We start from the raw sequence: 22300 nt of genomic DNA on the forward strand, positions 1-22300 counted from the left end.
TTGGAAAACAGAAGTATCAAAAGCTTTGCAACCATTTCCTTGTAGTCATGTGTTTCCAGCACTTAAGGTGTTCTGGATATGACATTTGAACTCCTATTGACTTGCAAAGTGTCTGACTGCTTGAACAAGCCTAACATGTTTAAGATGTCACATGACCTTTGGAGGAAACGGTAGATCAGCAAGATTTCGGATGTAGTAGTTTATTCTTGTTATATATGGTCTCAACAGTGTGAATTTTAAAGCCCTTTATACAGCTGTGAGTGACAAAAAGATCACAATGCTTAACTTAAGGTGTTTATTTTCTCCTCTGTGTCTCCTTACTGCTGTATTGTGCTTTCTTTCTTTTTGTGAAGGCTTATCCTTGACTTATGGCAGAAGAATGATTGACCACAGACTTATGATTTTTTTTACATGCAGCCTGTTGGGATATAGATTGTGAAGCCGTGCGTCAGATGTTCTTTCACTTAAATCCAGCCCTTGTCTTATATTTCTTGTAATGCCAGCAGCAGAGCTTTCCTTTCTGCAAAATGTCATTTTGTCTTTCCAGCTAAAGGATCCCAACACTGTGAAACTTGCTGACTGCACAGAATTGTGAAATTTCTCTTCCAGCACAGAGTTTGAGTCACACAAACATCTTGCAAGTTCCTTTTTTATATTATTCCTTCCTCCTTTACATACTCGAGGGATGCTGGAGCCAAACAGCCATTAACGCTGAATTTATTTGTTCATGGCTGATTAACATGGCAGAGAAAGCCTATTGTGCTTTAAATATTTTGTGGAGGTTTAAAAACTCATGTCTCTCTCTAGCCAGTACAAAAGCATTTGGAATTTGTATCAGAATCAGCTTTGTTCGCCAAGTGTGCGCAGACACACAAGGAATTTGTTGTGGTTTTTATGGTACTCTTGGTAAATGCATCAGAATCAGGTTTATTGGCCAAGTGTGTTGAGACACAAGGAATTTAGCTCCAGCTGTTTGTGACTTTCAAAAGTACAGACATAAATAATACTGTACATTTAGAAAGACAAGACAAAACAGACTTACAGTTCTGATTATGCAGTACTTATAGATATAAAGCAGGGAATATAATTATGGTGAGTTGTTAATCAGGGTGATTGCCTAGGGAAAGAAACTGTTCCTGTGTCTGGCAGTTTTGGTAAACAAAGTTCTTTAGCGCCTGCCGGAAGGGAGGAGCTGAAAGAGGTTGTGTCCAGGGTACGAAGGGTCAGTAGTGATTTTTCCTGCGTGGTTTCTGGTTCTGGTCTTGTATTGTACAAGTCCTGGGCAGTGGGCAGGGGAGCATTAATTATTTTTCCTGCTGTTTTAACTGTCTGTTGATCTGTCTGTTCCTGTCCTACATACATGAATACATACATACATACATTCCAATACAGGAAAATGCCTATATAATGAACATAAATGGTGTCGTAGCTTAAAGTCTGTGCCTAAAGTCATGTCTTAATGCATAGTGAGAAATTGGACTAAACAAAGCCAAGGGTCTTGATGCTGTAGTCTTATTTCTCCTCTATAAATGGAGAACACCTTGATTGCACTCTTGACAGGGAAAATTTAGGCTCTGTGCTGTTTTCATAAACGTATGTTTTCATAAAATATATTAATAAAGTGGGGGGCATGGTGGCTTAGTGGTTAGCACGTTCGCCTCACACCTCCAGGGTTGGGGGTTCGATTCCCGCCTCCACCTTGTGTGTGTGGAGTTTGCATGTTCTCTCCGTGCCTTGGGGGTTCCCTCCGGGTACTCCGGTTTCCTCCCCCGGTCCAAAGACATGCATGGTAGGTTGATTGGCATCTCTGGAAAATTGTCCGTAGTGTGTGATTGCGTGAGTGAATGAGTGTGTGTGTGCGCCCTGTGATGGGTTGGCGCTCCGTCCAGGGTGTATCCTGCCTTGATGCCCGATGACGCCTGAGATAGGCACAGGCTCCCCGTGACCCGAGGTAGTTCGGATAAGCGGTAGAAAATTAATGAATATTAATAAAGTCTGATGTGTGTGTGTAAGACATTTAAGTCTGAAAATAAACAATCATATCTTTTTTTTACTCAGTGTTTGAAGTGAGCAGGATGGTTATGTGACAGGCTTGCTCTGGTATTTTATTTTTTTTCCATATAATTGTTTCCAAATACCTGCGCGTTCCTGATTGTGAACAAATATTCTGTCATTTGTGCACACTAAGGTATCCAGCTTGTAAAAAATTGTTCTGGTGGTGATGTGTAGCCTGGCTGGTGGTAAATCTTTTGTATTATGTTTCTTATGTTCTGTAAAGCTGCTTTGAGACAATATCCATTGTTAAACGCGCTATACAAATAAAGTTGAGTTGAGTTGAATTGGTGAGCGTGTTTTAGGTACAGCTTTGAGGTGCATCACGCCATTCTAGTTTGCATGCATATCAAATGTAAACTTGTTTTTTGAAAGTCAGTTGACAGGGTGTAGCGTTTTTCTCGTACAAGTCAATCAACGCTGGTGACCACAACATGAGCAGCCTACAGAAACTGCAGCCACAAATAATAAAACTAAGAACGTTGATTTGTCCTGGTGGTCAGAGCTTTGCAAATGCAGAGGTCAGTCACGCACTATTGAATACACAGGGATGTGGCATTTATGTTGTACAGAGCACTAGTCTTTTGGAAAACAATGGTCAGACAACACTAAAGTCAAGTTATTTTGAATGTTTTGGAGCTAAAACGTGACATTTGTGAGTTTTAGATAATTAGTGTGAACATGGCCATAGTGATGTATATTTGGTCCATATGCTGGGGATATCTCTGAATTACATCTACGTAACACCTTTGTCTTTGTATACAGCAGTATGCCAAGTGGTGCAGAAAACTTTCCGGTATTTGATCAGTTAGTAAATTTGATATTGGTGTAACTGTGATGACCTCATCTTTGTTTCTGATCATGGACTTGTCAGAGCTATTGCGAAACTTGTGGAAGTTTCATTAGTCACTTCACTTTAATGCATTAGGACATGTTTAGAGTTTTCCTCATTTTCCCTTATAAACCAGATTCATCTGACAGAGTTAGGCTAACTTTTCCAGTTAGTACAGTTGTTAATTATGAATAAGCAGCTTGGTAATATGACTTTGTCAAAGCTGCAGTCTACATTATCTGCATACCGTGCTGGAGATGAATGGAAGGATTGTGTGTGCTTTTGTCTTGTTGTGTCAGCCTATAAAAGAATGCTGGTACAATGCAGCACGCTGTGCCATGATGATCACTTCCTTTGTGTTTGCCCACCAAACACACTGTTTTTGCTTCTTGCATGACCATGATGCTCCAAGTGAAATGGTTGAAAAGATAAAAAATATAGATAGAATTCATCTGTATCAGGATTTCTGGCATATGACAATATATGATTAGAAGTGCACACTTGCACAAGATGAGATTTAATGATGTTTAGCTGATGTTTCTGATTAATCAGAAAGTGTTCATTAATTTTCTAAAGTTGACTAATTTCAAATCACAGTTTTGTATTATAACATGTTATGGTTTCTGTAGTAACAGCTTGTTCTCTGGAATTTCTATAGTGGATGTTGTACATAATAAAATTTTTTGTCATCGTCAGATTTAAAGCTGTTTTTCACCACGAGAGTCTCTTCATGATGGATGACTTTGTGCATTTGTTAAACAGTATGTTTGCTTATGTTCTAGGCTATTTTTTCTAATCTAGTTCTTGATGAAATCCTGCATTCTGTTGCACTGTTTAACAGTTAGTATGTGTAAGAGTAAATCTTGCTGGTATATGATCACACCTCTATTTTGGGAAAATGACTTCAACTTTAGGTGTTTGTAGCATGTGGGTTAGCTTTTACATGTTGATAACTGTTTGTGTGAGAGCAAACTCTGACAAACAGCTTTGTTTGTAGCATTATTAAACATTTTAAACTTTGTAATTTAATTTGTAATTCCAGCACCACTTACAAGCTTTACCAGAGATCTGTTTGCTTTTGCAATGACAACATTCCTTCTTTTTTATTGTGGTTTGAGCTATTTCTTCTTCGTATTATTATTATTATTATTATTATTATTATTATTATTATTACTTTTCCTTAAAGCTGCAATAAGATATTGTGATCCAAATGTGTTTGTATAGCTGTTGTATATAGTTCTAAACTGTTTTTCTCTTCCAAGGGATTATGCAATGGCAGGGAGAGGCCTAATTATCTGAGCGTGCAGTTTTGGGATGTGCACAAGCACAATGCTGGTGGTTTCTTAAAACAAACATGTTTGTCTCTGCTGTCAAGAGTGAGGGGTCCATTTTGGTCAGCGGTGAATATTGCAGCATTATTCAGCTGACCTTGAGTTTTTCCCTTCTCAATGACTGTGAAGAGAGTCTACATCAACAAGCTCTGACACACCAGTTTTCTTATCACGCTTCAGATGAGTCACGCTGTGTGTGAGGTAGTTTTCAGCGATTGGATAACTGACATGCTGCATTTTATGAACTGAAACATCTGGTTCTAGTGTAAGTCCTATTTGCACACCTGGCACATTACTTACAGAGGCCTGTGAGAGTGAGTGGAAAGTGATCTTACCCGTTTTTAAATGATCTATAAAATACTGCAATCAATTTTTGTGAGTGTCTTGAAAAGACAAATGAAGAGAGAAATGAAAATAATAAAAAATGTAATGAATACTCACAAAATGTCCTAGTGATGGTTTGGTCATTTAGCAGAAAGTGGCGTGTCTTGTCAATATGCGGTGGAGAGAGTGTTCAGCACGCATGTCTGACATTAGCCGAAAGCGACTGAAACATTGACATGGCGGATACCTGCCGTTACCTCTGCCTCGGGTTCTAGGTGTTGAACGTCGTCTTCCACATGAAATGTAACTAAACCTTTCACGGTACAACACACAGTACTACAAAAACATTTGACCTATATTACCATAGTATTACTCATTGAGTTCATTTATTGATAAAAATATCCCTCGGCCAGCTGCCCCAGCAGGTTCTGCCATAATAGTTGCCTGGGTTGCGTATGTATGTGTGGGGTGACAACCATTTGGGTTAGGGGCATGTTTGTTTTGGTAATTTCAAATGTCAACATTGGCTTTCAAACATCGTGCACCCCACCTTTAACTGTGTTCATGAGCTCATAGGCATCGATGATTGGCTTAGTGTCAGGCCATCCTTAAAAATATTCTTGTTTGCTGTAACCCGACCGACCCTGTCAATTTAGGACCAACTCAATTTTTTTTTTTTGCTTTAAGTCCGACTGACTTGCCGGTTGTAAATTTGCCTAAAGACAGACCAATTTTTTTTACTCTTCAAACAACTAATACAAAAGCAATAAAATATTAACTATATTTTAGTAAGTATTGTAAATATATAAATTGCCTAGGCCTACATACAAATGAAGGCTACGTTCTTTCTTTTAAATAAAAACCCGTGACGTCATCTATGTTTACAATATTGGTTAACGGATGTCACACTATGGTCTGTGCGTTCGCTTCGTCTCATCCTCTCATTCACTGTCAGAGTCAACGGTTTGCGCTTGGTAATGATGGCTGTGGATGCAGTGAACAAAATGTTCGCGGTCACCGTTCAAACAAATTTGTTTGTGGTCTATATAGCCTGCATCAAAATGAGGTTTGCAATGATGCGCCTGAAGGCACGGGTTGAAGACCCAGTCAGTGACGTCACAATATGCTAATTTGTTTAAATTCATACCTACATAATCACCATCACCAAAATTGTACTTTTTTTTACATTGAAACTTGAAAAAAAAAATATAGACCTACCTACCGACCCTTTTTTTTTTTTTTTTACTGTTACTGCAAACCAAAATATTTTTAAGGATGGCCTCACTGAGATTAAAGACGCCTCAGTTTTGCGCTCTTAGACTCTACGGCATGTACGGTTGCGATCACTTTTTTTTTTTTAACCATTCCGGAGCCCAACAAACTTTTTACTCTTTGATTAAAATTCAACACAGCTTTCTCACTGGGTCTGCTTAGATAATAATAATTACAAATGAGCCGGCACTTAATGTTATTATGTTTAAATTATAGTGCTGTTTCTTTCTCAGAATCTGTACTCTGTGTGATCAGCTGCAGCTTGGAGATTTTAGCACTCGTGACTCACTTTCTTTGGTGAGAACACCACATAAATGCAAAGGAAGTGCTACTTGTAAGAAGTGCTACTGTCATCATAAAGAAGGTTCTCTGTGCTTATCCCAGGACTCTTATTCACAATCTACTCATCTTGACCATCATTTCAAGACATGCTGTATTGTTTGTTTTCTTCATGTAAACGGAGATGACTGATTAATGACTATTCGTCACCTAGAAGAGAACAAGCTCACTATGAGTTTCCTCAAGTGCTAATCTCAGGGAGATTTCTCAACCATGGTGACCTTTGGCTTGCTGATTTGGGATCTAAATGAAAAAAAAAGTATTCTCTCCTGTAGAGAAAGTGACTTTTGCCAGCTGTTCAGAGTGGATCTGGATCTGTGCTCGCCTCCCTGTTTCTTTTAAAATGGTTCAAAGAACAGCCCTCAAGTTATTACCATTAACAGTGATACCTCATGTTGATTACGTCTCTCATCAGTGCTATAAATATATTTGCTTTTAATGTAACTCGTAAGGTTTATTAATGTAGGATTATGTGTTATAATGTGTTCTGTACCGTTTTGTTCTTCAGCCAGTTTTCAGCAACTTTGCAATTTGTTTTATCTGTCAAATAAGATAAGATGTAAAGGAAGTTAGTGAAGCATATGCAGGCAGTAACGGTTGGACTGCTTAATGTCTCAGCAGATTAGTGCAGAAGATATGGAAATACAACTCCTTTAAATGGACAAGCTATATGACTGTGTTTTGTGAATGATTTCTGATCCACTGTACTCATCAGCTTTACTGAAAGCACTGTCATGGCTTTCCAGGACTTACAACTTTAGTTGTTGTTCTTTTGTAATTTGCCTTCACCCTATTGAGACCAGCATTTACTCATGAAAATTGATGGTGTGAGACTCAAGGCAAGGTTCTTGCTCGTTTGCACTGAGAATATTGGTTATTCAGTGCTTAACACAGGAATGCACCACCTCTGTAGAGAAAATGGGACATTCACGTCTCTGCTAGTGGTACTGTTGGGATCTCACCCTGTGCATCAGCTCAGAAGGGTTTCTTAAGTGATTACCTGTCAAAGCATTTGTATTCCCAAGGTATCGTGCATAGCATAGACAACATAAGCTAGCAGACCTAATTCATTTTGTCTAACTGAGTTTCTCTCATGCTGGATAAGCTCAGAAAGCATTCATTTCCCTCTATTTCTAGAATCTGACCTGGCCTGCTTCTTTTTCTGAACAATGCACATTAACCGCAGGAGGATCGCATGCCACTAAATTTCAGGGTTTCTCTGAGGCTGCCAGTTTTAGGATGTCAATTTCGGTGCATAGAGCTCATGAAGGCAGGTAGAAGTATTTTGATAAATGTCTTTACTTCTGATAATTCTCTGTTTTTTTTAAATTGTTGTTCTTACTAGCAGTAAGTATTGAGACAATACTGTTAAATGATCTTATCTGATTGGGCAGAAAATGTTAATATATTTTCTGTAAAAGCATCTCAGTGGGTACCACTGAAAATCAAATGCCAAGTACATATTCTTATAACTGTATGGGAAATCATCTGATAGATCTCGATGCCAATAGTGATCAGGAGACAAGGGAACAAGAGTGCCCACGCTCTCAGGGTGGGAGGGTTGGTGAACTTTACTCTCTAACCTGTTTTAGTCACGGGGCAATATCCTGTTGTGGGCAGGCATCTGTGTGCTCATTTATGTGGTAGGACTTTAGTGACACTTTCTTCTGAATGTTTTAAAATGGCCCTGTGATGCAGCAAGAAGCAGCTGTAAAATGGCCCTGTGATGCAGCAAGAAGCAGGGGAAATAAAGTTGGCTGACTTCTCAAATTTTGAAAGATGCACATCACATATTAGATTTCACTTTTCATAATATTTGCTAAAGAAAAAGTGTGCACTATTCTTATACCACAATGACACACACTCTATCTATCTCTCTATCTGTCTGTCTGTCTGTCCATCTATCCATCTATCCATCTAATTTGTGTATGTAAACTTAGGATTTTGTAAGTGTAAATTTTAACCTAAAATTTGACCCAGCCTACACATTTTACAAAAAAAAAACAAGTTTGTCAACATGCCCCTTTCATTAATATGCATTATGATTATTTTTCCTCTCAGGCAGGTTTACAGCGAAGGCTTTATGACTTCTCTTGTTGTATGTCTAAACATCACAGCTGTCTTTTGTTATTAGAGTGAATAGAACTAATGTTTGAAGCATTTCACCACCAAGTCAGTGCTGGATATTAGTTTTCTCTCTCTTGCTGAGTTTTATTTACGTTGACATTTTGGAAAGTGTTCTGATCACTACTTGTTTAATTCTGCGCATCACTGCTGCTATGGTAACAAGAGATTTATTTTTTTGCCATTGCTTAGGCAACTTTATCATTTGGTCTAAAGCTTGGACCTCGGCAGGGCAATTATTCAGGTTGTTTACATGACCTTACCATGCCTGAGTTCGACAGTGATGCTGAACAGATGCTCTGGAGGGTCTTGATGCTAGCTGTTACTGACATGTTCAACTTCTGGAGAAAAAAAAAAAGTAAAGCAAATGAACTCTCAGCTAGTCAGTCCCTTCCTCCGAGACAAGTTTTCTCAGCAATGGGAAACAAACATTGTCAGAGGTTTTATATGTAAATTTCATGTCAGAGTTACCACAGATAGTCTTCCTATCTTTCTTAACAGATACTGGAACTCCCCAAAGTTTTAATTCATGTTTGAAGTTTGTTTTGGATGTCTTGTGATTCCTTAAATAAATCCTTAAATAAATCTGATCTTTTCTGTGCCATAGAGAGCCATGATCTTGAGAAAATTAGCATGGAAAGCCTGCTAAAGGTTATAAAAGTTCCTATCACTTAGTTAGAATTGAATTTTGCATACGGCAGAGGTTTGGAAAAGACATCACCGGGTCTGTCCAAGTTTTCATCTGTTTAAAAGTTTACATCTGTTTTCATCTGCTTAGAGTCTGTGTCCACTGTAGCCTCCGTTTCCTGTTCTTGGCTGACAGGAGTGGAAGCTGATGTAGTCTTCTGCTTTTGTAGTCACCGTGTCTTAAGCTTTGAAATGTTTTGTGTTCTGACCTGCTTTTCTGCTCACCCCAGTTTTAAAGAGTGAATATTTGAGTTACTGTAGACTTCCTGTCAGCTCAAACCATTCACCTTGGAGCTCTCTTATCAACAAGGCATTTATGCAGGACTGTTATTTTTTTATGTTGTTTGCTGTTTTTTTTTTTTTACTCTATCCTGTGTGTGTAAATTACAGGAGATCTACAATTTCTGAAATAAACAAACCAGCCTGCCTGGTGCCAACAACCATGCCACAATCAAAATCACTGCCATTACTGCCGTTTTTCTCATTCTGATGTCTGGTGTGAAGATTAACGTGGCCTTTATCTGCATGAGGTTATGCATTACACTGCTGATTGTTTTAAAGGATCATGTACTCATTCATGCAATTATACACAGTTCTTTTGCCTCAAAAGATATATTAGAAGTGATGAGTATCTGACATTATATTTGCAGCCTTGAAGCTATTTTTCAGCTCTGGTTGGTGTAGGATTAAAGCACTTTATCATCCCTCTTATTTGATTTTAAAGAATTTAGAATGTTGTGCCAGGTTTTGAGGAAGTTATGGATAATAGTCATGCGCTCCTGATTATCATGTTACAGCTCACAGTCATGACCATGTGAGTAATTAGGCTATTTTGCGTGGTCTCTGTGGGACAAATGTATATATCATGTCCTTTTTTTAACTAAGGCAGTGCATAACTAGTGTGTGTGTTATCTGCACTCTTATGGCGCAAAAAAGGGGGTAGTTTCACATTCATTTACTTTATTTTTATATCAGAATGCTATTCACTTCCCTCTGTGTTTATTTTTTGCTTCAATAGATTCGCTTCACTTTTCATAGAACATTCTCATGTACACACAAATCTTCTGAGAAATATTAAAGGCAAATTCTTCCAACAAAGTGGCTGTAAATTTCCAGAAGGATGACAGTCATCCCGCTGTGCTGTCAGGGGAGCCATCAGTACGTGCAGAATCTCTCGAGTGTACACCAAAAGTGAGCGGGACTATTTTTAGCATCGACAAGTATTCAGGCAGATAAATTTGTGAGCATCATTGTGGTGTAACTTTTTCACATGTGGGAAACAGATTAAACAGTGTTCTTTAGCAGATATTTGTGAGTTGTATGTGGGATCGTTTTAACTTGCCTGTCAGTGCAAGATGGATGGCATACCCACACGGTGTGGAATGATGCATGAGCAAAAGTTGCAGTTTTTTCCCCCTCCCCTTTTATGTCTGAACCTGGGTAAAGTGAATCTGATAAATCAGGTCATCACAGATTACATGGTGAGATGAGGTACCATTAGAAGCTTGAGTATCAGGCATCATTCTTAAAACCGTAAGTATATAAAATAACTAATAAAGAAATATGCATGACTTAAAATCTCTGTTGATTTGCCATAGTAGGAATTTAATTTAACTATCCTGTGACTACTGGATGTACATTTAGATAGTAATTGACCTGTCATGAACATTGTAGTCCCTGATATTCATTCATTCATTCATTCATCTTCTACCGCTTATCCGAACTACCTCGGGTCACGGGGAGCCTGTGCCTATCTCAGGCGTCATCGGGCATCAAGGCAGGATACACCCTGGACGGAGTGCCAACCCATCGCAGGGCACACACACACTCTCATTCACTCACGCACTCACACACTAGGGACAATTTTTCCCAGAGATGCCAATCAACCTACCATGCATGTCTTTGGACCGGGGGAGGAAACCGGAGTACCCGGAGGAAACCCCCGAGGCACGGGGAGAACATGCAAACTCCACACACACAAGGTGGAGGCGGAAATCGAACCCCGACCCTGGAGGTGTGAGGCGAATGTGCTAACCACTAAGCCACCGTGCCCCCCCCGTCCCTGATATTAAGCTTGATTATATATTTATTATTCCACACTATCCTACCAAAGGCATATGTTCAAGTAATAAACAAAAGGTTAAATGAAACATTTCTGTGTATAAGAACTTGACAGTAAAGAGCAGTTAGTAGTTAAACAAGACCAAGTTGACATTTGCTGTTACCATAGTTTGGTTTTTAAATTGGATCAGCGGTTTTAGGTACACCGTCATACACTTTTATAAGAAAATTACATAGTATGTTTTTCCAAGCTTCTTGGTGAACCTGACACAGTTCTGCAGACTTTGGCTGTCACCCTTGCTTCTTTTTCCTCGAGTGAACCAGACATGCCATGTCTCCATTTCAGTTTTATTTGAAAAGTGGTCCATTACTTAGTACATTATTTTTTCTAATTATTTATTTTTTTTTTACTTCTGGCACAATGATGCAGAAGACAATTAAGGTTCACAAGACGTATACTATAGTATAAGGCTTATGTACCATATTGTACTATATATAGATTTCTCAGATTATTATTAACAGTCGTATTTGTATAACAGAATATTTATAAAATGTTAGTTTCTGATTTCTACAAGGGAAACACAGGAAATAGATTTTGACTTGATATTTTAAAACATACTGCAACTTCCTTGTATTTCTTAAATATGTGGTAAATGGTTACATGAAAAGTGTGTGTTCAGTGTTGTGTAGTGTTCACATCTGCTGCAGAGAGAGCTGCATGTCGAAGGCGATTACCTCAGTTCAGGAAGATCCTTGTTGAAAACAGGGCTCGATGGAGCCTTTTTTTCTGTCTCATGGGGAATTCCTATGGAGACATGGAAACTGCCAGCCTGCATCTCACCAGGGGTTAGTCATTATGTTGTTATTGAGTGGACACCTCATTCATAGATAGTTACACACATCTGTGCTTTGTGTTCGTTTCCTTGTTGCAAATCAGAACATTAAATATGCTAATAAACATGCAGAAGCTAATAAACATGTCAATTCACAGTTTCCTCATAACGAAAAAGTTGCTGGTGTTTACCAACACACAGAATATTTGGGATGTAACAACACGTTAATTGGAAGTAGATGTGGCCAAATGATAATTTTTTTAACTAGACCTCTAGGCACGTAAAAGATTCAATGTACACCAGTTTCATGCTGTGGTTGTATAAATCCTTTGTGACTAGGCCCCAAAGTGATTAGATAGTTAGTTAGCTAAATGGATTAATACCGAGTAAGAGAAATAAACATGTGTAGGATGTACAGGCATAAAGTTCATTATTTGAGACTTGCTAATGTTTTGTTAGGTGTTATTTTTGCTTACAGCAAACTTATTACTTAACTACTTAACAGTTTTTGTACTGAAATAATATTTTTTTATCTTATTATTATTTTTTGGTTGCTTGGTTTTGTTGCATACTGAATAATCTGTCTAGTAAAAATCTTTCTACCTTCACCCCAGCCTGGTCTTGTATTTCAATCATCACCTGTCCTGTTTCTGTGATCATGTGCCCACTGTAGCCTCAGATTCCTACTCTTAAATCGGATGTGGTCTCCTGCTGTTGTAGTAATGTGTTCTGTCTTCTGAGATGCTTTTCTGCTTACCACGGTTGTGTACAGTTGTTACCACACTCTCCTGTCAGCTCAAACCTAGCCATTCACTTCAGATATGTCTCTACAACAAGGCAATTATAACGTAACATTTGCCATACAATACATGTAAAGGATTGTCTGTGATGTAAAGGATTCTAGTAATCTGTAAATAGTGGGATATTAGTAATACAAGTGCAGATGTCTGTAGGAGTAGTTTCACCAAAACCCCGGAGAGCAGTGCAACAGCACATCCAGTGTGGTTGATGATGTCATGGGCCACAGAAAGAGCAAGAAAGAGTAAAGAGTCTGTATCTTTATCTTAAGGCATTGATTTCTCTCAGTGTAGCATTTACGGATGTTGCCGATTAAAACTTTGGATTGTTTTTGTAATGAGTAGCTAGTTATCCAGATTCAGGCTTCACGGTAGAGGTCATCACAGGTCCACTTAGATCTGAAAACCCGAGGTCCGACCCGAGACTCGAGCGGGTTCGGGTCTAAAAGTTTCACGTGTGCCTCGGACACGGGTCGGGTAATAATAATAGCGGCATCGGGTCTCGGGTAATTTAAAATGAATGCGACATTGTGTTGCTGGCGGTAAGCTAATTTTTGTTGAAACAGACCTGTCAATCAATTTTAAATCCACGCTGTAGCGGTTACTTTTCTGTCCGACTGGTGCGTGCAGGGCTGCATTGGTGTGTGTGCAACATTCGGGTCCAGTCGGGTTTTAAAAAATTGCCAACCGGTCGGGTCGGACTCGGGTCTAATTTTTTCGGGTTTGTCTCTGGTCGGGTCTTTCTTAAAGAAAAAAAATAATGCACGTCGGGTTCGGGAAAAAAGTGATTCGGGTCACTTCGGGTCGGGTACATTTCTTTAGACCCGAGAAGACCTCTACTTCACGGTAAATCAGTTAGAATTCATATACTTTGAAATCTTTCTGAAAGGAAAGTCTGATTCCGAATGTGTTGTCTTGGTCAAACTACAAAACCTGGTTCCCAGATTCTTCTGTTGTGAGGCCTCATGAGAAGCTCAGTCTTTAACCTGCCTGGCAAAACACTCAAGGTTTAGTCTCACATGTGCGCCAGTGCTGCATTACACATAAAGCCAGGAAAACCCACACCCAGCAATCAACCCTAACCCTTCAGAATTGCAAGCCCTGTTCTGCATGAATGGCTCCTCTAGCATCTCCTGCTTTCCTTATAAAGTCTCAGCATTTGTCTCTCACTTCACAAGCTACTGTTCTGCTAATGCTACCTCGTTAGGCACCACTGTTCTGACCGTTAATGAGGCTGCTAGACAGTCAGCACTTTCCTGGATTGCTGGGCTTTAAAGATACATTAGTGATCAGGTGAGGAATTTTATTGGTTAACAATAAAAAATAATTGGTTATAGTTGAACTATATTGTCCTCAGAGACTGATGCAAAAAAGAGATGAGTGTGAAATATTTATGTGTAGGTAAATCATAACTGTATTATTAGCTGGCCTACCAGATAAGTACAAGCTCCACTGTGTTCCCCAGACCAGGTTTTAGTTGCCAGGAAACTGGAACGACTAGGCAAAAGCATAATGTACAGTGCTTAGCTAGTTTGTACATTATTACAGACTGAAGGATGTGAGTGTGTTTATGATCATCGGATTTGCACCACTAATATAAAGTAGTTGGCCAAAGTTGTTCTGTTCTGTCATCGCACCACATGTAAAGATATTATTTGAGTCTGGCTTGTATCTTTTCTGTTTATGTTTAATTACGAGGGGATTAACTTACAGCAGGAGAGTATAATGGCAGGCTAAACGCTTTACTTTTTTGTTTCTACATAACTGCGTGCTCTGTCAACTGTGCGCACTACCTACTATAAATCCTGTTGTGCCTCGGCCAGTGTATGATTTGCATCAGGATCCAGGACCGTTGCTGAATAGCTTCATTATGGAGGTTCATTGCATGACCATGACCATGAATTAAAAACAATAATAGCGTAGACACACATTCTGCTAATGATTTGCGGGCGTCTGTACTGTTATGATGAACTGAGAACTATACTTTAGGAATCCTGTTTGTTGTTACTGTGGTGATGAAGTTAAGGAGTCTAATCTACACATAAACATGGTCATTTGATATGTATTTGTGTGTACGGAGAGCTCTAGCTAGGAGCAGAGTCCCAAGGGTGGCTGTCTTATTTACTGTTTTATCACACACATAGTAATTTGCCTTCATTGTCCTATGACAGCAAGCCCTCTCTCAAATCAATTCTGCACTATTCACCCTCCCCTTTTCTCAGGGAATTAATGAAGCATGCAGTGCTTTGTCTACAGAAAGAGCTTTAGAAGAGTGGGAAGAAAATCCACAGCACAGTGATTTACTGAGAACCTGACCCTGGAGCATATGGACTCCATCCACGGGTGAGCAGCGCCACTGGGACTGAAAATGTCCTGGCTTTCTTAAGCCACCTGCTGTCCCAAGACTCCTCACCTTGGGACCATGGACAGATACGTGACAGCTGTGTGTGTGTGTGTGGGAGAGCGGAGCTGGACTGTGGAATGGTGGATGCTGGAAATGGGGCTTTCCAAGCGTAGTGCAAAGCCTCTGAGTTTAATGAAATGTCCTGCCATAACAACTTTGGGTTCTTGTCTCTCAATGGTCTTTTTAGTTTACAAAGTAGAGCTCATTTAGATGTTTTTATAATTTACAAAAGGCTTTATGGTTGTGCTGAAACTACCAGAGAAGTAAAATTAGCCTGTGGAAAAAATGTCAGTGTTTCCTCACCTGTTAGTCTACTGGCTTTTTTGACAATATGAAGAATGCTGTTTCTGTCTGCTTTTGGGTTTTTGTCTGTGGGAAGACCTCAAATTGTACTTTGGCCATTAGGGGTGTTATGTTTTTAAAATTTTAAAGTAATTTTGATTGATTGATAACTCGAGACAGAACTAATATCAATCAGACATTTCTAAACTTGCAGGTCAGTTTTGGAAATCTTTCCAACCTGTAATTTTTTTTTTGCTGTCATTGCAAAAAAATGTCCTTTGCATAAAATCTCTTTAGTATCTTTCACATTTTTTAAACAATAATAATATAAACAGTAAGTTTTGGCCAGCTTTGCCATGTTCTTCTGTCCGTCAGTCAGCTTGACTGATAAATGTGAACAAATTCACACTCAGTATGTGATTACAGAACATCAACAAAACTTAACTATAAAAGTATAATGTGATAAAATTAACCAAAAATTAACTCTTCAAAAATTATTAAAGCATTCTAAGCAAAGTGACTTTAATAAACACTCATTTTAACCACATAAAGCTAATATTAAGGCTAATAAATGTTGCTCAGTTGTGGACAGTTGTAGCACAGGTTTATATCAGGCCAATACAGTCATTTTTGCACATATATTCATTGACCAAAGATGGAAATGATTCACCAGGATCTACCGAGTGAACAATGTATTGAATAAAAAATTAAAAGTTTGATCTGTGCAGAAACTGAAGGTTATGAGCCATGAATGAATTGTAGTTGCTGAGCATTGGACTTCGGTTGACGATAAATGTATTTGAAGGAGTTATTTTTTCATATCTTGGACACCACATTAGGGAAAATATTTAAAAGGGTAAACAAAAGAAGATTGGAAATCCTGGATGCACGTGCAACAGTTTTGCAAGAGCTTTTGTGTTAAGACAAATAAATCTGTTGACTTACTGCATTTTTTAAACCTATGCTGTAGAAAAGAGATTAGTCGTCGTTGCGTTGTCTAGAGTTTCCATTATTATAGACTGCTGAAAAGCCAAGTTGGACAAGAACAAATATGTATTTTGACAGAGTACGAACAAAACAAGGCCACACAGCTCTCACAGACGCTACTCACTTTCTAAGCCCAAGTGTTTTTCTTATTTTTTTTTTAAACTATCCTCTAAGATTACTATTGTTGTTTAAAGTCAGAACTTGTTTTTATTGACTGTGAAATTGACTGGAGTTGCTTTTGAAACTTTTTCTGAAATGGATTGAGCATTTCAAGTTTGACAGCCCAAAATATACAGTACATTTTAGCTCATTTCCAACCGTTAGAACTCAATAGCAGTGCACATCACACTTTACAAAGCTGCATCAAATCCCTTTTTTTAATTATGGAGCTCATTTCTGCTGCCAGTATTGCTGCAATACTTATTTAGTAGTTTATATTCCTATTGTCTTGTGTATCTATTCTTGCTGTACAAGAATTCAATAAGCATCTCCACTGCTGGTCAACACAGAGCACATAAAGTGGTTTATATAATTGTGTTCTCTTTTATAATGAGACAAAAACTTCGTTACAACTAATAAATTGTTGGGTTTATTTATAGTCCCATCTTCACTTCTGCAAGCATTACTGTGACAAACCTACAGTGTTTCTCACGAGTTACACATCACTAAACCTTTTCCCAATCTAGGTCAAGGCCAAGGCTATTAGTGATTTTAACTGGGCAACAATGCAGTGAACATCCTGCTTTTGGATCAAAGCAATTCTGCTTTCACAAGACACTACATGTGGTTTCAGGTCACAGTTTTTCTTTTGTTGTTCCTGGAAATCGGTTTTATGGGTATGCCCAGGTCTCTTGTTCCCGAAGTTGGTGACTTGCTTTTCTAGAAAACATCCCCCTTATATGGTTTGGAGAGTTTCCACTTCAGACATTGCAGTTTTCCATTTTTTAGTTGAGTAATAACTTAATGCAATTTATGATGTGATCTCTAGTGATGATTTCACACTTTTTACACTCAAGTCCAAATCAGATTGCAACCTAAACCCTAATTACATGGTTGGTGCTGTGTGTTCAGTATGAGATATGGCTGAGACCAAGGCACAATGTTTAGTGTGAATAATAAACATGCAGCTTTGAGTGTACTCACTTCTGCCTGCTCTGTCACCTTCGACACATCTTTGCGATACAAGATAGAGTCCCCTTTACTGCAGAGCAAAATTAGGGGTTTGCAGAATACCTTAGCTACATAGTATGGTGCTAGACATGCTCACTCGCGCTTTGTGTGTGTGTGTGTTGTATTTGCACTCTCAGTGAGTTGATTAGCTGCTCACTGTAGCATGCAGAGATAAGTATATCTCCTGAGGGGTAATGATACAAATGTGCAGAGCAGTTTGGCTTGTGCTGCTGAGGCCTCTACATTTTCAAAAGGCAAACATAATCATATATGCAGTTTTGGTTAATGGGACAAGTTTAATAAAGCTTTTTATTGACAGATTATTAAAAGCACAATAAAATGTAATTGGTGAAGACAATCTTGCAAAGCTAGCTGTGTTTAGTCAAGCCTGCATGCACAGCAGTGCTCAAATCTGAACTTTTCTGTTGGTTATATTTACATTCTGTTTAACATCTCATTTATAAAATTGTGACTTCCTTATTTTTGATTTACTGAAGTGTGACAGGTTGCTAATGGCTGCCGCAGCTTGCTCCAGATTCACAACTTAGATATACGTTTTCCTCTACAACAGCTTCTGTGCTAAACTACAAGTAATGGCCTTCCATTGTAGATAATTCCATAAACCCATGTCCGCATTATATCAGATCCCTATTTTAACCTGATCACAGACACCATTTGATATAGCAAAAAAGCAGCTTTGTGGGTTCTCATTTTTTCCCAGGTCTGTTCTGCTGGCTCTCAGTCAAAATACGTTCCCTATTCAGATCAGCTAAGAGAGTTTGTTAGGCAACAAGCAAACCATTGTAGGCTCTGCTTTGTGGGTCCCACAGCATGACTCAGCTTGGTGTTAATGAGAAATGGCTGGCAGGTCAGATGCTGCTACGGTTCGTTCACCCCTCCTCGAATGGTCCAGGCCTTGTGGAGGCATGGCTCCTTTTGCCACCGTTTCCCTGTCTCTGGCATCACTGGGATCTCTGTGTGAAAGCTTCACACTTCAGATGGTGGCAAGAAGCTCTGGTTTGACGTTTTTTTTGTTTGTTTTTTGTTTTTTGTTTTGTTCTCTCTCCCCCCCACTGATTTCTCAGGGGATGTTGTGTCGACGCCTTTTCCATCTTTTTTTTTTTTTTGCTTTTAAAAACCTTATGTTGTGAATTGAAACCACTTAATGTAGAAGCTTGTGCTGCACAGAGGCCACTGAACACCTCTGGGATGACCTGGAACGGTGTCTACCCCTTTGCCTGACCTCACTAATGCTCTTGTGGGTAAAAATCTAGAGGAATGGGAGTTTTTATAACAGCAAAGGGGGTGACCAAACTCTGCTAATAGACACATAAGGGTGTGATGGTCAGGCATTTACATACCTTTGGCCATATAGATAAGGCATCTCTAAAGTGCTACTAATCTTTAGACTATTTGCTAGATAGCTGGTTAGGATAATGGTGCACCATACATGCACCAGCAATACATGCACCAGCTAATACGCTTGCAGCCTATAAAATGCTGAAATAAAGTTCCCCATTGATTTTTGCACATAAATATTATCATCGATTATTTTCCTGTAACAGCAAGTTTGTTCCTTTTTTTTTTTTTGTTCCATAATATTTCTTTGAGCACTGGTCCTTATAACCTCTCACATAAACATGAAACCCAGGGTCCTCCTAAGGCCAATAAGTATTTAAAAGAAAGACTATTCATGCTTTATCGCTAAAGAAATTGGTGAAGACTTACTCAAGAATTAGACGTATAGTGTCACTGAGTCAAGTCGACATCTCTTGTGCCCCTTCCCGTTTAGAGTGTGGAGTAGGTAATGAATTTTAGCATGGCTAATGGAGTGGATGTAATGACTGATCGTGGAAACGATGTGTTCTCAATAATGACGCTTTTTATTTATTTATGACGGACTAATTTTCTAGAGCATGGTATATAAGATGCTTCTCCTAGGACAGTCTGTACAGCATCTGGGCTGCAATTTGACATCAGCATTGTGTACTGCCGTGACTAGCATTTCTAATAGCTTACACTTACGTTTGCTTTGTGTGTGTTGTGTGTTCCTAGGGGGTTTCTCCATGGTGTTCCTGGCACGCACCCACAGTGGAGTACGATGTGCCCTGAAGAGGATGTATGTGAATAATGTTCCTGATCTGAACATCTTCAAGCGAGAGGTTATGATTATGGTGAGCTGCACATTACCGGATACAATCTCAGAACACCATGAAATTTTTCAGTGCGTACTTTATGAATTGCCTTTATGAATGACCAAATTTGGTTCTTGGATGCAACAGTGATCTTTATGACTAAAACATGCCGTTTCATTATTTAATCTCTATATGCAGTATGAGATGATCTCCATTTATAGCTATTGTTCTAGTCTAAGAAGATCATGGACATCATTGGTCCTTCTGCAACATCCACTAACTCCAGTGCTGCTTAGTAACAAGGAGCTGATTGGATTAATTTTTTAATAGATCATTTTTTATTAAACCCTTGGGCAACACTTAGTTTTATTGTGTTTTAAAATTGCTCATTTTTCCCCTCTGTTGCTCAAATCAACCTACCTGGATTCACTTTTTGTTTTTATTGTCTTCACCTGTTTTGTTTGTCTAAACAGAAAGAGCTGTCAGGCCATAAGAACATAGTGAGCTACCTGGACTCCATCATCAACACAGTAGGAGATAGTGTGTGGGAGGTTCTCATCCTTATGGAGTACTGCAAAGGTCTGGACAAATGTTAAAATATAATGCCCTGTTTCTTGTCCCTTGTTAAGTATATTAAGTTAAGAGTATTATTCATGCTAGTACTTTAGATATAGGAAATGCTTAATTAATTAATTAATTAATTCTCTGTTGTTTTCTAATGTTAATCTATGCAGTTCCTATGCATTCTTTATTAGAAGTTTTTCAAAATAGGAACTTGCACAGGGTCATTTGGAAATGTTAAAATAGAAGCAGTCTGTTTATTAAGTAATTGATAGACAACAAACCCAAGATTTTTGAGCCCTCTCGGGATGCTGGTATTGATTGATTTTATTTACTTGTTTTCTGTTCGGTAAACAAGGCTGTGAGGTAAACATAGTAAAATAATACTTGTCACCACTTAAAATGACAACCCTTTGTCTTACCCTTTGTACCCAGCGGGTCAGGTAGTGAAACAGATGAATCAGAGGCTGAACGGTGGCTTCACGGAGGCTGAAGTTCTCACCATCTTCTGTGACTCTTGTGAGGCTGTGGCCAGACTGCACCAGTGCAAAACAGCAATCATCCACAGAGACCTGAAGGTACTAATCAGCACAAGTTGATTTAGTCTTTAGTCCAAAATTAGTGGGTTTAGCGGTGAAAATCAACAATCTACATCTGCCACTGTTTAAACACGGTTCTAAGCCTGCATGTGAACACTGGAGTACACTGCTATAAGCAATCCTCTTTTTCCCCATATAAAAACATTTGAGACTCTCTAAATCTGGAACAGTGGTGTATTAATGTCTATTAGTGAAATGGCTGGAATCTCCTTCACCCTGTCTCCCATTAGTATAATCGTAGGTCTCAGTTTAATGTATGTTTGACTAACAGCTTAACAAATATATAATTAACGTTAGAGATATATACAATTATTTGTAATACCACTCAAAAATAGTCTGGGCTAAATATCACAAAAGCCTGTAAAGGACTTTACTCCATCTTTAAGCATCTCTGCTTCAGCTTGTGCTCTCTAATTTTGTCGTCCCTTTTCTTTTTTTCCTTGTTTTTCCAGTTCTCTTGGCATCCTGCCCTGCTCTGTGTGTAATTATACATAAACAGGGTCGAAAGGAAAGCCAAAAATGAACACATTGACCGGCATTGGTTCTAACTGACACCAGGCCTCATTACCCAAGACAATTATTCTCTCCTGCTAATGTTATTAGCAACAAGTTTTAGGGAAACCCAATCATAACAGGCTTGTTGGGCTCAGCCTGACCAGGTCAAGGACATATTCTGGCAGACAGCTGCGGGAACTTGTCAGAGTTGTTTTCCAGTCACCTTTAGTCCTCCACTCTTGTCTTTCATGATTAGTGGCCATTCTCAGCACTTCTTAAACACTTGTCTTCATGCAGGTGGAAAATATCCTCTTGAATGACCAAGGGAACTATGTGCTGTGTGATTTTGGAAGTGCCACCCACAAAGTGTTGCATCCACTCAAAGATGGCGTGACTGCTGTGGAGGACGAGATTAAGAGGTAATTGCGAGGTAGCATATGAAAATGTTGACGTGTTTAATGGAATTTGTGAGCAGTCAGATTAAGACTGGTAATGATTTATAACTTTTCTGTCTTCTGAGAAACTCTTCCTTCTCAAGTCATCATTTTAGACATGAGGAGCTACTTTGTACTGAATCCAACTGAATTACATTGCATCATTTGTGTTGTTTGTTTCTTAGGTTTTTTCTTTTCTTTTTTCTTTTTTCTTTTTTTTTTTTTTTTTTGCAACAACAACCATATTTTTGTGGCATATGCAAATACAGTGCCTTTCAAAATACTTGCACCCTTCATGAAAATAAATAAGTAAAAAATAATAAATGTGTACATACATCAATCACGCCTGCAAAATGTGATATTTTGAGCCCAGACATAGTAGTAAGACAAATGCATTTTTAATAGTTCCATTTTCCCCATAAAACACTGGTTTCAGAATTAATACCTTTTTAAAGCTAATAATCCTCCTGCCCTGGAGAAGATAACAGCACAAAGTTTCATGCCGTAATGTCAAACAAGGTTTGACTCTACTCCATGCAGAACATTTTAAGCTCTCAGGTCTATCCATGTTTTCAGTTGTG

General features: G+C 38.7%; 1 protein-coding gene across 4 annotated transcripts in view; it reads left to right on the forward strand.

The window, feature by feature from the left end:
- The window catches only part of bmp2k (BMP2 inducible kinase), a 41049-nt gene that overhangs the window by 2631 nt on the left and 16118 nt on the right, over window positions 1-22300 (forward strand). For all 4 annotated transcript variants that reach the window (XM_060882924.1, XM_060882922.1, XM_060882925.1 and 1 more), the window contains exons 2-5: window positions 19551-19669; window positions 20104-20209; window positions 20627-20769; window positions 21583-21704. In XM_060882924.1, coding sequence (XP_060738907.1) covers window positions 19551-19669; window positions 20104-20209; window positions 20627-20769; window positions 21583-21704 — 490 coding nt within the window. The remainder of the gene's footprint in view (window positions 1-19550; window positions 19670-20103; window positions 20210-20626; window positions 20770-21582; window positions 21705-22300) is intronic.

The sequence above is a fragment of the Tachysurus vachellii genome, chromosome 12 (assembly GCF_030014155.1).
Source record: "Tachysurus vachellii isolate PV-2020 chromosome 12, HZAU_Pvac_v1, whole genome shotgun sequence".
In the NCBI taxonomy this organism is placed as follows: domain Eukaryota; kingdom Metazoa; phylum Chordata; class Actinopteri; order Siluriformes; family Bagridae; genus Tachysurus; species Tachysurus vachellii.